At 45.9% G+C, this 18,070-nt stretch overlaps 1 protein-coding gene across 6 annotated transcripts in view; it reads left to right on the plus strand.

The window, feature by feature from the left end:
* The window catches only part of FTO (FTO alpha-ketoglutarate dependent dioxygenase), a 233,243-nt gene that overhangs the window by 58,283 nt on the left and 156,890 nt on the right, over nt 1–18,070 (plus strand). For all 6 annotated transcript variants that reach the window (XM_044427731.1, XM_044427733.1, XM_044427730.1 and 3 more), the window contains 3 exons: nt 2,850–2,929; nt 6,329–6,472; nt 14,015–14,134. In XM_044427731.1, the coding sequence (XP_044283666.1) occupies nt 2,850–2,929; nt 6,329–6,472; nt 14,015–14,134 (344 nt within the window). The remainder of the gene's footprint in view (nt 1–2,849; nt 2,930–6,328; nt 6,473–14,014; nt 14,135–18,070) is intronic.

The following is an 18,070-nucleotide window of genomic DNA, read 5'->3' on the forward strand; positions in this document are numbered from 1 at the left end:
TTGGCATTTGATGCATTCCTTAATGTGAATTGGTTTGACTGGATCCTTGTGGTTGAAGCTTGCAGAACCATCTTCCACCACCAGGGAAGGCTTTGCAGTCCGTAGAGTGAGAGAGCAGGGAGAACTGTAAGGCAAGATACAGAGTGGTAAGGTTGCGGTGTACTCCCCGCTGTGGACCAGTCTCCTCTTAGGATGATGTAGGGAGAGATCCACCACTCGTCCCCAGTTAGGGGGTTTCAGGGTTGGACCACATGGTGGTGAGCATGGCCAGGACCATGGCAGGCATGGTCTTCCTGAGACAGGGTGGGCTGGTGAGCCTATAAAGCCCTAAACCTGAAGGAGCGTCTCCTTCCACATGTGCCTGCCTTCTCCGGCTGCCCTCCTTAAAGGGCCTTCTCTGTGGTGCCACCCCGATTGTGGAATACGCTCTCCAGAGAGATTTGCCTGGTGCTGTCACTTTATTCTTTCTGGCACCAGACTAAACCCCTTTTTATTTTCCCCATCTTGACTGTTTTAATATGGGTTTTATTGTTCGTCTTAGGATGCTGTGTTCTATTTTATTTTGTCTTATTGTTAAACTGTCCCGAGGCCATGGTAAGAGACGGTCTAAAAAAGTTTTAAACAAACAAACTAAACTCTTACAGCTATGCAAAACTGCAATAAAAGCAGCAACCTGAAAGGTTCTTCCAACCCTAGTGAAGCTAGTCCTGAACAGAAGGAAAAGTACTACTCATAATACGCATCTGCTCTTTAGCTAGTTGAACAGAACAAAATGAAATGGAACGAAACAGAAAGGAACGGAATGGCTGCAACTCCTCTAAGAATGATATTTTGACATTCACCCTCAATGATTTGGGATATATGAGGAGGCCTATCATCCACAGCAACTTTCCCTCACAAGCCAAAGAAATATTTCTGCAGTGCCCCTCCGTAAACTAAATGGTATTAATGGCTCTCATTTGGGCAGCCAGGGTGTGCCCCTTTCGGTGTTCACGCTCTCTGCATTCTGGAAGTGGCATTACTTCCTCAAATATTTCTGTATTGTAAATGCCAAAAATGATGTATTATGACAAGCCGAATGAGGCAACAGCCTCCCCGCTTCTTTCAAAAAAGTGGGAAGAGTGCAAGCATTTGAGTATTTTATTACTTTCCCCCAAAAAAATTCCTAAGGTCTTTTGAGCTTTGGCACTGGGGAATATAATAAAGCTCTTTGTTGTCCTGAGAGAGGGTGGAGGGGGAAGTGTTAAAGTTGAATTTTTAAAGGTTAGTTCAACACCTGCTTCTTAAGTCTTTGCCTGCACTTTTTTTTTCAGGTGAATATCAAATCAAATCTGGAACTGTGCAGTTTGCACTGAGCACAGAAGAGCACTTTCCCCCTCATATTTATATTTATATTATTTATATTTAGAGGCTTAATGGAATAAACGTCCTCTTAGGATTTCCCCCCAACTCCTGATCTTCATTGTCTAAGTGAAAGGGAACCTCTTTAGCTCATGTATGAAAATATACTTCAGGATGGCTGCAGAGGTGGCCTTACTCTCTGCATTCCATCCGATGTGCCTGATTCAAGGCACATGTTGGGCTGAGCATGCAAAAAGCCCAGAGCATGTGACATTGTCTTGGGTGGACCCTGCGCTTTGTCCTGTAGCCAATTGTCCAGCTGCAATCTCGCCCCCCTCCCCCATTCCAGTTGGCAGGGCTTAAGTGGTCCCTAATTTTTCCTACCATGACATATTCGAGGCATATTAAAGCAAAACACACCTCAGGCCCATTGAAAGGAGGAGGACTGGCTTTGCCACAGCTGTCCCTATAGATCATATGTGAAGGTTAGGGGTTTCAACATATAAATAAATATATATATAAACAAACCAGATGTTGGGAACAAAGATTAGCGGTGGAAGCATCACAGAATTAAACGGGAAAAGCCTTCCCTCTGTAGAGTGCAGCACCTTCGAAGTTCCTTCTAGTTATTTTGCCTCTGAAATTTGACCCTGCATTTGATCTACATCGTCTGTCTCCCTCTCTCTCTTTCCCTCCCTCTCCCTCCCTCCCTCCCCCTCAATCTCTCTCTCTATTTTCCAAGGCCCACGAGCCCTTGAAAGTTATTTGTTGTTGCTAAACTTTGATCATGCAAGTTTGGTAAATCTGCTACATCTTGTTCAATTGTCTGCTAATTAATCAGGTGGGGTTTCTTCCTTTCCCTGTTCTCCTACCATTTTGCATATTTTTTCTGCTTCATACAGAATGATTCCTTATTAGGGCTGATTCACGCTTTATGGTGGCTGGTAGTTTTATGTTTTATTTGCTTGTTTATTTTGCTACCCTTATACTGCAGGGTCAGATCAAGACTCTGCCTAGCCCCAGTATCGTATTTCCAACAGGGGATAGCCAGATGCCTTGGAAAGTTTCCAGGCATGGCTTCCAGTAAACTTCCCACTGCTACCGTCCGCCTTCTCCACCAATTTGGACTCCGTGGGGCACTGCTTTGGAACAAGAGGGCATTATTCAGCCTTCACGGCATAAGGGCTTATAAGGAACGTACGTAACAGGGGTGCAGAAGCTTAGACTTCCGAGCCACATCTTGCCCAGGGTTGCCCAAATGATCCGACTTCTTGATTTGGATGGAGGGTCATTTGGTGGCTCCCTGATTTTTGTGTGTGTCTTCCTCTGGGGTTCTGCAAGGGTGACAATGCTTCCCTTTAAGGCTTAGTTACCGGGAAGCACGTTAGCTAAGGTTTGGCCATCCCCCCGCACGCAGCCCACCCCCCTTCCCCTGGTCGATTGGATCGGAGATGCCAAGCCTTTGCCCCTCTCCGTGGCTGACGGTCCTTCTTGCTATGTGTTCCCAGATGACCTGAACATGACCCACCAGCATTGTGTCCTGGCTGGCCAGACAGCGAGATTCAGCTCAACCCACAGGGTGGCCGAGGTGAGTAAGGGCGTTTTCTCCCTTGTCAACACTCACCCTTTGCAGAGTGGCCCAGCAACTCCACCATCCTCTGATAGAAGCTGCCCTCTTTGTGGTACCAGATGGTACCTTCCATTGGATGCATAGCTTTGGATGAGGTTTGGATGCATAGCTTTGGATGAGGTGTAGTTTCCAAAACAGCATTTCTGTAGCAGCCATGGGGTGAAGGCAGTGTGGGTGGAATTTTTCCCCTCCAAGAAATCCATCTTCTCTACCAGAATTGGAGCGTGCATAACGGGTTCACACTCACAGTTCTCCCTCACCTTTCTCTCCTGCTAGCCTTTCTTGGTTTCACCCTGAGTGCGGAAGAAGTGAAAGGTTTTTGCTTATTTCTTTATCTCTTTTTTATGTTGCCCCATAGCCAGAGGCTCTCTGGGCAGCACACAGTGCAATATATATAAAATAGGAATAAATAACAATAGCAAACAACCGTAAAACACAATAAAATTAAAATACAATACACATACATTCATATAAATAGGAAACAAGAGAAAAATAAACACAATACATCCCATAACAATAACCAATAAAATAATAGCAGTTTTGTCCAGTCGTTTGGAGCTGGAAACCCTTGCTGACCTACCGGGGATTTCCTAGAAGATTATGACCTGCCTTTTGTCCACCTCCAACAAATAGATGTATCACATTCATGCAACAGCATCATCAGGACCAGAGTCTCTTCTCAGTCATTCCAGAGAGAAGGAAATGGAATAATGGGCTTAAGTTACAGGAATCCAGGTTCCTTCTGGATATCAGGAAGAACTTCCCGACTGTTGGAACAGTACGGCGATGGAACCCATGACCTGAGGAGGTGGTGGGCTCTCCCTCTCTGGAGGCATTCAGGAGGGGGCTGGACAGCCATCTGTCAGGATGGCTGCCTTAACTGGAGTCCAGCATTGAGCAGAGGGCTGGACTTGATGGTCTTCTAGGCCCCCCTCTAGCTCGGCTTCCATGACAATGCTCACTGTCATAGCAATATGCTGATCTTAGTATCGTGTTCTAAGCCTCATCGACAAGTCTTGTTATTTGTCCTTGGCAGCTGAGATGCAATTCTGTGACCCCAGTACTATGTTATTCTGATATTAAAATGCACATTTACTTGCAGAGGCACAAACAAAAAAGAACTTCCTTTTGAGAAGCTCCTGCCTTGTTTTTATAAACCTCTGTGACCCCTCATTTCATAGTATGGTAATTTTCAATACAAAGCATTAGAACACCAAGGGGTCCTTTCTCAAGGCTATTCTTGGGGATTCAGCTGGACTTATACATATTTAACGGAAAGGAACCCTGGTACAGACACATCCTCATGCTCCCACCCCCTCCAGCAAAGAAAATACTATTTTATGTATTGTTTATTCTCTCAGTACAAAAGGAAGTTTTGTAGAAAGGCATTGGGCGCATGTGGGTGGATGTATTAAAGTCCAATCTATACATATCTGTTCTCTTTATTCTCTTCATCTGTGGCGCATTGTGTGATGTATTTTTTTCCCCTTCTTTGAGTGCTTTCATCCATTCCCCACATATGGGTGACATATGGGTGACGTGCCCCCAGAAACTGCAGTAGGCGGAATATTCTAGAATCGCTCTCAGCAGGTTCAGGGAGACGTTTTCTGCAGCCCCTAGCTCAAAGGGTTGAGTTCTAGGTCTGTTTATATCTGGGGTTCCGAGAAGCTTCTCACTTTCTACCTTTGCTTAGCTAGATAAGAACAGGAAGAACCGTGCCAGATCAGAAGAAAGATTCACCCAGCTGCCATCTTGTTTCCCATAGTGCTTGACTATCTTCTAACAAACAAATCATAAATATTGAGGCAATCTGATGGGGCTCTGCTATTAAGCTCAGCCTTGACAGGGGGGGCATGATATCCCCTATAAGTACCTCAAAGGCTGCCACAAAGAGGAAGGTCAGGATCTCTTCTTGCTGATGCCAGAGTGTGGGGCATGGAATAATCCGTTCAAGTTGCGACAACCCAGATTCAGGCTGGACATCGGGAAAAGCTTCCTCACTGCCGGAGCAACACAACAGTGGGACCAGCTGCCTGGAGAGGTGGTGGGCTCTCCCACACTGGAGACATTCAGGAAGAAACTGGACAGCCACCTGAGTGGGATGGTGTGACCTGGTGTCCTGCAACAGCAGGGGGCTGAACCCGATGGCCTTCATGGACTCGACAGCCTTCCAACTCTATTATTCTATGATTCTGAGTATATTGCTGGCACAACTGCCTAGGAAGACGGCATACTGTTGGGAACACTGGTTCACTCTGAGCTGCTGAAGATGTTACTACGTGTTTGGTATCTTTGTTGCAACAGCACTCCTTAGAACTAGTCCACCAGCATGGATTATTTGCCTTAAGCTCCCGTTGAAGTTCTTGTTGTTGCCAGGCTCTGCGAATGTCATAGCGCAGGTGTGAGATCAAAATGGGGAGACATACAAGAAGCCTGCAAGCCAGCAAGAAATTCTAAAGTTGGCCTTATCCTAGTAGCTTTCCAGCTGCAAGGAATTGATTAGAGCTCTCGCCGGCAAGCAGAAATGGTATATCCCAGCAGTAAAACCAGCACATAAGCCTAATTTATAACGATCAGGTGATATGTAGGAAATTTTAAATAATAAATACATTTAATATGGTGTCTGTGTCCATGTTTGTGCGCGTGGTGGTGGTGGGATCATGGTGGCTGCAAAGGATGACCCCCAATTTTAAAAAAGCTGATTGTGGGGGGGGGGGGCAACATGAGAGTGGGAGCATGTGTGACCCCTCCCACTTTGGGATTTCGTCCCATTCACTGTGGGGAAGGTCGCCTGTGACATACTTGCCTAGAACCAGTTCAGTCCTCTAACCAAGAAAGGCGCCCAACCTCTTTTGAAAGTGTTGCAGATCATTTAGCTCAGTGGCACTCACGAGATCTATAGCATAAAACACATTGCAATGATATATGCACTTTAGAGAATAGGTTATGGGCACAGTCCCTGTGTATGAGGGACTGAGACTGAGGGAATTGGGTCTTTTCAGCCTGGAGAAGAGGAGACTCCAAGCAGGTCTGTTGGTGACTTATAGGTACTTGAGGGGGTGTCATGTGGAGGTGGGTTGAGACCTGTTTTCCCCTGCAGAGGAGGCCAGGATGCATCCCAATGGAGCAAAGCTCAGGGAACTAAGGATGAATTGGGATGCCAGGAAGGACCCCCTGGAGCTGAGCGTCAGGCTAGATGGCCCAGGAGGCCCCTTCTGACTCACTCTATTTCTGTGTTTCCATGTTTGCTTAGACAGGACAACTCCCAACATACCCCAGTGCTCAAGCATGCTTCTGATTGAAACGTCAATGGCTGATGCTTGCTCGACTTGCTTTTCCTCTCTTGAATTCTGATAGTGCTCATGCGGTACCTTGGCCTACATTCTGGACCAGTGCAATACAGCGGTGGGGAATCTACTCATTGACCCTGTCTCAAGAGTCCCCTCATTGAAGTCGCTGGATGTCGAAGCTATAAAAGGAGTGGAAGAAACCCATAACGAGGTGAGAAGAAACAGTGGGGAGAATGTGGACATTCGCGTGTGTGTCTCTTGGGTAGTAGAGGGACCACAGCTAGAATATAGGACGATAAACAGCCTGTGAACATGTCAAAGCTGCCTACCTACCCGAAAAGATGGACACCTGTGCTGGGGTGATCCTGCCCAATCTGTGCCTTTGGTTCCCTGATTCCCAGCCTTGCTTACTGTTCGCTCCTGGCATTACCTGGTTCTCCCTTTCTGAACCGCACCTTCTCTTATCCCCTGGCCATGAACTTCAGTGTGTGCATGTGTGGTTTTTGATCCTCCGCCCTGTCCATTCTGCAGGATTAGCTTCTCACTCAGCGAGAGGGTTCATTCCATATCACAGCTGGCTTTTCCCAACAAGGGCTCTCCTTGCCACACATGTGAGCAACTGATCTGTGGTTGACTTTGCTGAGGAGCCGCATTTCTTTGCCGAGTTGCTGCTGCAAACTGGAAGCCTTAACATCTGTGGGGCTAATGCAGGTCTTTGATTCATCCTTTTAACAAACAGCAAGAGAAGAAAAGAAAAAGGGAAGGTGGGTGTGGGGAAAGACCACATGCCTTTTGTCTGCTAATTATAGGGTAACGTTTGGTAGGTTCGTGGCCTAATACGCCTGGTATGTTCCTAATCTGTGAGGCATATGTTTCAAGAAAATCTCAGTTTTACATCCTAAATCCTAGCGATATGGCAGTGTTTCTTGGAGACTTTCTGTGGTGTGGAAAAATCTTGCCTGTAAGAACAAAGGAGTGTTGATAGCAAGTTTTTTTTTTCCACTTGCCGGTTATGCAAAGATGAACGTTGAAAGTGGGTAAAGTAGGGCAGGGCAAGGACAAAGGAGCCAGAGATCAGTTTCTGGCCCACTGGAGATGCCTTCCCTGGCTGAAAGAGTGGATGCCATCAGATTTGCAATTTTAAAAAGGGGGCATGGAAAACACTCCCTGTTTTAATGCAGAATTGCACTCCAGGGAGTTTTGGGAACCGTATGCTGGTGGTGGCAGCCTGGGAAGTACCTGGGGTCTAAAAGGGCCTTGGGAGGGGCTGCCCACCTGTTCCTCACCCCTGGTAGATGCTGGCTGCCTAGTTTTGGGTCTCCCCAACCCTTGGCATGTTGCATGTGTTTTGCTCCAGTGTTTTTCCAGCAAAAAGAAGCATTCCTGACCCAGACCTGCACATGGAGGGTGAAGGGTCAGGGGTGTGGACAAAGAAGGCCCTTAGGCTGAGACCTCTGAGCTGAAAACCCATGAGATGTCAGGTATGGAGCCAGGCTCCTTCAAGAGGCCTTCTATGCCACCCAGCTGGGTCACCAACACCAGCAAAGGACCTGGCGAGACGTCCCAGAGGAACAATTCCAGGTCAAACCCCTTTGAGGCTCCATGCCACTGTACAAGGAGAGGAGGTTAAGAAGGGTTGTCAGGCCGAGGAAGTATAAAAGGGCTCAGCTGGGGTTGGACGCCTGTTGGAACAAGCCGTTTGCTTCCTGAGCATTGTCTGAGGTCCTCAGAGGGTTATCTCCACCCACCCTTGTCCCTGAGAGCCCTGAACCTTTCACACTGGTCTCCTGTCCTCTCCCTTCACTCCACAGTGCTCACCAGACCTGCACCATCTAAACCGCCAGGTGAGCAGCAGGATCGGACACCCTGCTCCATGAACGAAAGGGGTGTGTGGTTTTGTGACTGAAGCAAAGGCTTTCTCTGAGGGTTGTTGCTCACAATTGTTACAAGGGTCAACCCATTGGTGTGGTGTGGCCATAATACTTTTATTGCAAAGGGAGAGCGACAGGTTTCCCCTGAGCTTGGTCAATGAGGAAAAGAGGACACCTGTGGGAAAGGCAGGGAGCGTACTTCTACGGTGGCTCATTGCTAAAAATTGTGTGTGTGTGCACACAGCTCTCCTCTCCAAATAAACAAACATTCTCCCTTCTCTTTGGTGACTTGCTGTTCAAGATTTGAATAGTTGTTGTAAACTGAGGCAGGGGTGTCTGTATTTGGCTTAGCTCCATACACATCACCAAACAAAGAGGGCATCCATTTACATAAGATTACAAATGCCAATTTACATATGTAGCTGCACATTAGAAAGAACTATATTTTACATAGCAGTGCAGTACATCTCAAGGCAGTGAGGAAGAAAGATGAAGTGACACCTGCTGTCCAGGTGTTAACCGCCGAGGGACAACTTCTGTGTAGCCTGAAGTGTCTGATCCTGCCTGTTCTTGGAAGCTTAGCAGGGTCGGGGCCTGGTTGCAATCTAGGTGGCTGACTGAAAACGTAGCAAATGTCCCCAGAGAGCTTTGGGTATAGAAATGTAATATAACAACAACAACAACAACTTCAAGGCCCCGCCTACCTTTGCTAGAGTTCTTCCAGCTGAGTTTGAACTGGACAGCCCTTCCAACTCAAGGCACCTTCCAACAGGGGACTGTCCTCCATACAGTAGGACACCTCACCATCCTAGGTAGGACTGGTTCTCCTGAGGTGCTATCTTCCCAGCAGAAACTGAGCCAATAAAAAGGGTATTGCTGTTCTTTTTTTGTATATCTCTGTGTTCATCATGGCAGTTCCTCTCGCCCATCACTTTGCCTTGACATCCTGAAAGATTGGCCAGTCTGCCTGCAAATTGCATCTGGCTGAACTTGGATCTTGGGACCTGTCAGCCCTTTGACTGGAGCACAATCGGGTACTGTAATTGGAGCTCGACTGGCTTGAACTGGGGAAAGACCCGTTAGCTTGAGAGCCTCATAAAAACATCACAGAGAAGCGCACGTGTCTCGTCCACCCGTCTGAAATGCTTGACTGGCATGACCAGGAGTGTGATAAGCTTATTCAGGTACTGCTTGAGCTGCTCCGTTGTGATGCAGCCATCTCAACAGTAAAGGAAGGATAAATGCCCCATTGCTGTTACAGAACTAAGTTACCCCTTCAAGCCATCAGGTGATTGCTTGGCCGCTAGTAATTTAGGCTGAAATATGTGATCTGCTGAATGAATGCTGAGCCATAGGTCTGGCCAAGTGCCTAAAGGACCTTTATTCAGCCACTGGGATATCAGCTCCAAGACAGTTCCAAAAAACCTCTCACAAGTCCCGTCCCCCGCCATTAAATGGGGAACAGAAAACCATTTCCCCGAACTTAGTTTTGATTTTATTTAGTCCAGATTTTAGAGTGATGTACACTTGCCATCAAACTATAAATGTACGGAATGGACATACAGGATGTATTGTATATGCATGAGCGAATGAGACAGGGAGCGAATGGCTAAATTCGCAAATTCGCATCCATAGATGTAAATTAGCGTATGCAGATTTGTGTCCTGGGGGGCTGGGCCCTGTATTTTTCGTATCTCTACCTGGGCTCATTGCACACGGTGAAGGTGTTGTGTTGATGGATTGTCAGGTCGCCGCTGCGACCAGTGTTGATGCGCACAGCCAGGGTAAGGTTAATATGTGTATTTAGTGCATTTTCCCCGAAATGGCAGCACAGTCGGGAGCCGGCCGGCATTGAGGATCACCCACCCAGGTGGCATTTATTAAGCCAAGTGCCTCTAAATAATTGACTCGAGACCACCACCTCCCCCGGCTCCCCAAATGTCAGGTAGCAGCCACTGGCCTTTTCCCGGTGCCCTGTGCTTGGTCGCTTTCAAAGTGTGCCTTTCATAATAGCTCAAAGCGGGCGTGGAGAGGGGTTGGTGGACGCCGGGGTGAGTCTGTGCTGCACGCAGGAGGAGATCAAGACAAAAAAGCGTGCCACAGCATGTCGCTTTGCTTTTACAAAGCGTGCTGGCGGTGGCGCCATTCAACTCCCTGCTCTGGCCCGCTTCAGCTTTGGTAGGCTTGATTTCCTATTGAGGACAACCGTGCCAGCAACAAACTGAGCAAGCGAGGGAGAAGCCCAAGAGGGACGGCATTTGTTCATAAATGCAACGGAGCAGCAACACAATACGGTCCAGCCTGTGCAGCTCCGATTGACCGTTGGCCCAGTTGGGCAGGGCTGATGGGGGTTGTAGTCCAGAATGCCTCAAAGGAACTAGGTTGACTAGGCCTGTGCTAGGTCTAGCTTGGGCGAGGTGGGGCTCGCCTGTTGCTTCCAGCTCCATGTGGATGAGGCTTCACCAGCTCTCGCCTGCTGTGCCTTTCCTGGCACATGCCAGGTGAAAGGGAGGCAAACGTTTTCCTAGTGGATCTGATACGAAGGCCAAGCCATGTGCTTCCTGGCTCTGTCTAGTTCAAAACAAGACTCAGAAGGTGTTCCGTTCCTCATAGGTGATCCCCAGGAAGCAGTAGATGAACTTCACGTATGTGACTTTGAAGATTAGGACAGAGAGATGGGTGGAACACCAAGTGGACATGGTTCTGGCTTTTTCTGTGGGCCTATTATCAAAAGGAACTCCTAGAAATGGGAAAACCAAATGGACATCCATTTCACACCTGAATTTCCATGGAAAAAGCAGAATGGATTGGGTCCCACTATCATTGTTCTTAGGAATGACACGTTGGAACCATTGAGACATAAGTTACTCAGAGTAATACAAATCCCATTAATACCAATGGGTCTTCTCTAAAGACGAAACCTGGATTTAATTTTTTCATCTCTCCATGGAGTGCACCACATACAAATGCAGACTCAGTTTGTTGTATTCAAGCCTGATGCAGGAGAGCGGGTTGTCAGTCTCTTTGGTGCAACGGCAGCCGTGTGCTCCAAAATTCTAGAAGGTGTGGTGAAAAGTGCTCAAGAAGAGGCTGCATAAGGGGTCCGAGCTGGGCAAGAGGTCAAGTCCCTCAAGTCGTCAATAGAAGGTTTGGAAGATTTGTAGGAGGTGGAATTGGCAGGAATTCAAACAGGAGTGAGGCAGGAAGCTGAACCAGACGTAGAGGAGCTGCTGATTACTGTGAAGGTTGAACTTCACAGTAATAAGCTGCTCAACCTGCTCCTCAACCAAGAGGAAGATCATCCAGACATACCCACTGTTCAGGGAAGGAATAGTAGCAGAGCTGTCCCTCCCACCCTTGGCCAAAAGGAGAGTTGTCCTGGGGCTGCCGAAAGTCATGGGAAAGCATGAAGGAACAAGAGCCTCATTCAAGCAAGGGAGAATCAGGCTGACCTCTTCAAGCTGACCAGCTGGTTCTGGTCTTCAAAGGTAAATCCCCCCCCTTCCCCTCTCCTCCCTCTCTCTTTCCCTTCTGTGTTGTGTCTTTCCAGCTTATCCCTCTGCAGATAAGGCCTTCCATCTCTTTTCCCCATAGCTGTTTGAAAGGCAGGATAAAAAGAAGCCGAAGCAGGTTTTGAAGCCCAGAGCTCGATTTGCAAAGACATCAGTTAGCCCACCGGTTTGGTGGGGCAGGAAGCAAGGTGTCAAGTATCCACCTGTTGTGTAGACACTTCTCCAACATCACCCCTCTTGTCAAGAAAGCCAAGTGAGTGAAAGCTGCAGATTTAAAAAAAAATTACATACCTGCAGCTATTGGAGATATTGGCACTCTAACCGAGTAGGGCTGTTGTTGTGGTTGTCATGGGAGAATGAAACTAGAGGTCCTTATAGATGGCTAAACTTTAGCTGAACGCCATTGAGCAAGGGCATCCATTATTAGAACTGTATGCCAAGAGAAGTTAAACACCTTCCTTTCAAAACATCTAAGATCTACCTTTGTTAACTGGTGTCTGCTAATCCTGTTCTACCAACAGGATTGCCTTTTTATTATTCTTATTCTTTATCTATAGCCATACAGAGAAAGAAAGAAAGAAAAAACAACTTCTGTTGAAAGCTGTTACACATATCAAATGGGTGTTTAGTGACTGTCAGCTAAAATCACTTTCAGACTATTGTATCTGTTCTGTTTTAGCCTTGGGGAGGAGGAAGTAGTGGGGGCTGGGTGGCAAAGAAAGGATATTCTCAGGTGAGAACTTAAATCAGAGGGTTTTGGTCAATGTTGCTCCTTCCACAAGTTTCTCTTTGTTTGGGCCATCACAGTTTAAACAAGGTAAACAGAACAAAATTCTTTGTGGTCTCAGGTGTAAACTGAAATGGGATCCAGGTCTGTGTATAAAAACATACAACCAACATAACAAAGATAAATACACAGTTCCAGTTGACCAGAACTGCAATTCACTTGAAATAAGAAAGAAGGAAGAAAAGGCAATGAGAACATGTATTATGAGAAAGAACCATGCTTGAAGATTAATCAGTAAGCTCTCTGAAGGCTCACTGTTGTTCTCTGACAGCTGTTCTGGAAACACAAGTGCTGAGTAGGGTAATTTTTTAAAAAGGAGGATCTGCTTTGGATTCACACATCGTTGTGAAGGCGCTACAAGTGTTGGTGGAGTTGACTGGGGGAATTATAGCAAGAACAAACAAATCCACCCAAGGGCGTGTAGTTCTGAGTTCAGCAACATGCTGCTTAGAGGATGAAAGCAGGTAAAGTGACTAAGAGCAGAACTATGTGATCAGCAAACTCATCCCATGTACCTGGTGCCAGGTAGCACCACTGCAAATTCCTTTGGTCTGATGGTTCAGCACAACAAGATTGTGATGTTCTTAGACACAAAGATCCTCCAATTTTTTGGTTCAGTTGACCCATTTGGAATGTAGACAGCATGTCATGGGGATTTGCACAAACTGTTTATGATGTGTGTATGGGGCAAGGGGGAAGCCAGTCTGCACTCATCCATCCTCCAAAAGGAGCAACAGCTGAAGGAGTGTCTTTTACTCCTTCACGTCAGAAGAGTCCTTGGCTCCATCCTTCCATTACCTTGGGACTACAGACCTGATGGGCATTCACCTGGCTGGGACACCAAGGACTGTAGGGTTGTATAGGATTTGGGATTGTAGATAGCTCTATGGGTGCTTTGTTACCCTTTGTTGTAAATTGCCTAAAGGATCATTTTGTTGCAAAACTAAAAATCAGCTAATCTTAAATTACTGAACCAACAGCTTGAGTGGGCATTGCTACTGTTTGTTCCTGTTGAACCCGTTAGTGAGCGGATGTTAAACACAAGGATTAAGATGAAGAAGTAAAGACTTGTTGTAAGAAAGAGGTGTTGAACATCAACCCTGGGAGTCTAACGTAGGTCTTCAAGCTTCCCCTGATAGTCACATTTCCTTCTGGACTGCTTCCTTCCAGTTTTTGTGCAATTTACCTTCCATATTAAAAGGGCAAAATGTCTCTCTCAATGCTTACATACTGGTAGTAAACACTTAATGGTAAAATATGTTTTGGCCCTTCCCTTTAGCTTTTGGCCTCAATCCATTTTGCCTTCCCATCCACCCACTACTGAAAGGCAGGTCCCAAGAGCCACTTTGAAATTGAATCTGGCCCTTAGACTGAAAGATGCTTGATACCCTTGCCTTAATAGCCACCAGCTAAGAATAGCTTTGAATCCAGATGTTCCAAGTCTCACGACCACAATATTTTCTGGAGCCTTTACAGTTTATTCTGCATCATTTGCTCCTTTGTGCAATGTATGCCTGGATATTCCTCGTGGGGAAAAACTGCCCATCCATTTAGGGGGAAAATATGCTTTTGTGTTTTCACAGGTTGAGTTTGAGTGGCTACGGCAGTTTTGGTTCCAGGGTAAACGCTACAGAAAGTGCACTGATTGGTGGGACAAGCCCATGGCAACCCTGGAAGAACTTTGGAGAAAAATGGAGCTCATGGTATGTACCCATCATTGTTTTCACATCGTGTGAGCATATTTAAGCCTTCCCAGTTGTTGTCTGTGATGTCTGAGAACTGGGTGTTGAATTGCTATCATGTTATTGATTACATTCTGATTGCATGGTGGGTGCCAGGGTGGTTGGTGTCCATATCCTAAAGCTTGGGGCTCCATTGAGAAGATATCCACAGCTTGGTGGCTGATGTTTATTTTGGAAGGAGCTATCTTTTAATCTTTAGCATCATCATTATTACTGTAGAGAGGAGGCCCAGCTCTTGGATGTTACAGCCTGGTCAGATAGGTACATCCTATTTTGAGGATGAGCAGAGGCCAAAGGTGGGCAGAGGACTTGGCAGTCTCAAGGCTCCCCAGCGGAGATTCTCAGGCAGTGTGAGAACCACCAGCTTGCCTTGGAAAAGGAGGGAGAAGTTTTGGAGCTGTGGGGGTGAGAAGGCAATGGAGGAGTCCCTTGACCCCATCAGGAGATGATGGGCAAAACAAACAGACCAAGTGACCAGCATTCCCACCATCAAGCAGCAAGAACCACTGACTCTGAGGGTGGAGTCAAAATCTTTTCTGAAAGGGAGAGAAGGAGGAGAAGTTTCAGTTTGGATCCAACAATTTTCATGTACAAATGCTTCTCCCACATCTCAGAGAATATGTGATCTTGATTTCTACTGTTCTGTAACCTGTTAAGTTTTAATAAAAGGACAGGCCTTCTAAGATTTCAATTGAATCTGCTGGAGAGGAAAAGACAGAGGAAGCAACCTGCTCTTGACAATCATTGTCTACTATTTCAAATATCCAAACTACTCAGCCACTAAGAATGACCAGACCAAGTCTGTCCATTGGGTTATCTGGCCCTTCAGTTATCAACCCTTGTCCTAAACCACCTCTTGTGTTCCACTATGAAGCTGTCTTGCCACGTCCCCATGATCTGCTCTTTCCTTCTTCCAGTAGGCTTCCATTGGGAGGCAAGCAATTCTGCCCCACGGAACAGAACCGTCTTATTGATCCGGAGCATTCCTGCCTTGGAGATGCAGTCAGACTGTCAGACTTCCAAGGAGACAGCCTGTTTTGCCCTCTGGAAGAGTGACTGCAATGGGCTTCCTTCCATCCTGCCTTCTGCTGGGCATGTTAATCCTGTCATTCGTCTCCATCATGCGCAATTGGATCAGTCAGCATTCCCTGAGTAGAAATGAAGCAGGATAAGAAGTCGCACTTCTTAGGCAGGAGGTGGAGCTTTGGAGCTGGAGCGAGGAGCCCATAAAGCCTCGGTCAGCCACCCTCTTTTGCCCGAGCAGATCGTAACCTTTGGCGCTGTCCAAGGTGCTGAGATTCCAGTCACCTTCTTTGGTGGGCTGCTGTCAAAGAGAGGCCATAAAAATGAAAGTTGAATAGGAAGGGACAAATTCATGGCCAGAAAGTGTCACTTTTATGGCTGCCCACTCCTCTGGAAGGGGACAGAAGATGGGAGTTTTTTCATGCTTAGAACAAGCCATTTCTTCCAATCCTTATCTTCTACAGCCATTGCATTCTGCTGCATCTCTCTCGTGGAATTACATGTTCTAAGTAGAGCCCGTCCTCTCCATGCACAGAATCATTAGAAATTTAGAGCTGGGAGGGACTTGAAGTTCATTCTGACCAGCTCCTACTCAAGGCAGGATGTGCAGCTCAACATATATCCTTGATTCATGTTGGGCCTCCTCTTTTGGGATACCTCCTATGAAGGAAAGGACTCATCAGCTCTCTTTAATCCTGTCAAACAGCTTTTACCATTGGGGAGTTTCTTCCACAATTTAGCTAAAATGTGGTTCCCTGCATTTTTACCCCTCTGGAGTGATAGAGACAACTGCTCTGTCTTTTGTGGGGCAGTCCTTCAGATATCTGGAGGTAGCTCTTGTGTCTCCCCTTGATCTTCTCTCTTAGGGGCATGAGCGTCAGAAGTCTGGTTTTGCTTTCTTCCTCCCGTTGGCATGAGCATCTCATGCAGAAGCAGGGGTGTGTGTGTGTGTGTGTGTGTGTGTATTTGCTGCAGGAGGGAGGTGATCATCTTCCAAGGACGGATCCTTTAAATCCCTTTTATTCATTCTGAAAAGCACTCTCACTATTGGGTGTAAAAGTGGCGCGTGTATCCAATTTGAATTCCGGGAGTGGGCAACCATCGCAGCTGTCAGGAGTTTGGAAACAAGGATCTAAGTGGCTCACCTTGTCTTTCCCCTGACACACACTTTTTTCTGTGTGTGTGCCGAGGGGGAAGGGGAGCGCCTTTGTTGGTTTTGCAGCCACAATCTCCCCTCTTGTCATGGTGGTGCTTAGCAAGGCAAAAGCAACAGTGTTTGGATGTTACACTATCTCCAGTGTGCACTGAGAACATGGGGGGAAAGCCCTGCATACCCAGAGAATTCTCCAGGGCTGGATTGTCTGCAGTTGGTGTGACATTTCCATGTGCAGCTAATTAGAAACATGGCCCTCCCAGGTGTATCTTCTTTCAACAGGACTTGGGACAATATTTATCAGCAAACTCATGAGACCTTCCTTCCGTCCTTCCTTCCGTCCTTCCTTCCTTCCTTCCTTCCTTCCTTCCTTCCTTCTTCTTGTGGTGTGGAGTAAGATACAAGCAGCTTCTACTTCAAATGTTAAACAATGGCTTTAATGTTTGTGACTTCCAAGACCTTACAGTTCATTTGAGCTACTTGGTGAGACAGACAGCAATGCTAACTGGTCATGTCCGTGGTTGGCTTTATTTTTGTCGACTCTCTAAGTAAAAGTGGGTGTTTATTAGAACTGGGGTTCTGATTTGCTCCTCCAGACGCTCACCGCCAGCAACTCCAAATCTGTTCTATTTCTTCCATACCTGTCCTGAACCCCAAACCCTGAAGGAAAAGGTACCTTCTGCCAGCAGGGGGCACTGTTGAGCTAATGTTCAGATGGATGTCCAACAGCTCCACTTGAGAAAAATGCTTCTACATGGCAATATAACTATCAAAAATTTACCCCTGTTTCTTCAAGTTAACCATAATCTCTAAGATTTCGTAATACAGGAAATCAATTGTGGGCTAACAAATTCAACAGCAATTTAACATAAAAAGTGCTGTGCGCTGGAATAAAGATCTGGTTTCTATAGAGTTAAGCCATTTTTTAAACAAAACAGAAAACATTCAGTGTTTCACATGAACAGAATGGATTTGTTTAAATTATAAGACCTAATTTTAAAATATAATACATAATTTTTAAAAAATAGAGAAGAACATTCCCTCTCTTCCGTCATCTTTAATGTTTTTACCCCCTCCTAGAAAAATGGTTAAATTTTATTGTTAGCCAGAGAAACAAAACAAAGCCATTTACAGCTAATTTGTTCTCTTAATTTGGTGAACAACTTTTTCTTCTAGGGTATATGTATTTCCTAGTGGCAGATTTCTTGCCCTTGGGTTCATCTCTATTTAAAACTTTAAAAATGGAAGGCAGAAAATGTGAATTCTTGTATGTTATTTCATATATGCTAATAGCTCAGACATCCTAATTCAATGTAAGAATTCAAAAAAGTTTACCATGCGTTTACCATGCTGTCTTTTGTAACTCATGGATGTCTTAATTTAAAATTTTAAAAGTGTGTGTGTATATTGCACAATACAGTAAATGTATAGTTTTTTTTATTTTATTCTAATGTTTATTCTTGGCATTTCTTTCCCTAAGGATAGTTTTCGCTCACAGCTCACTCTTGTGATGTAAATGTTAAACCTTTCATTTGAATGACATTCTGATAAAACCGCATTCTCTCCCTCCTCCTCCTCCTCCTCCCGTCTCTCCATTATTGCTTCATGAATTTATGAACGATTATAGCCACAGCAGTTTAAACTTTGGTTGTCCTCCATTTTTCCCCTCTCCTTACATCCCCTTTAAAAATATGAAAGCAATTCAAATATTTGTATTTTTT

This window comes from Varanus komodoensis, unplaced genomic scaffold, assembly GCF_004798865.1.
Source record: "Varanus komodoensis strain SLA01 unplaced genomic scaffold, ASM479886v1 scaffold19, whole genome shotgun sequence".
NCBI classification, from domain to species: domain Eukaryota; kingdom Metazoa; phylum Chordata; class Lepidosauria; order Squamata; family Varanidae; genus Varanus; species Varanus komodoensis.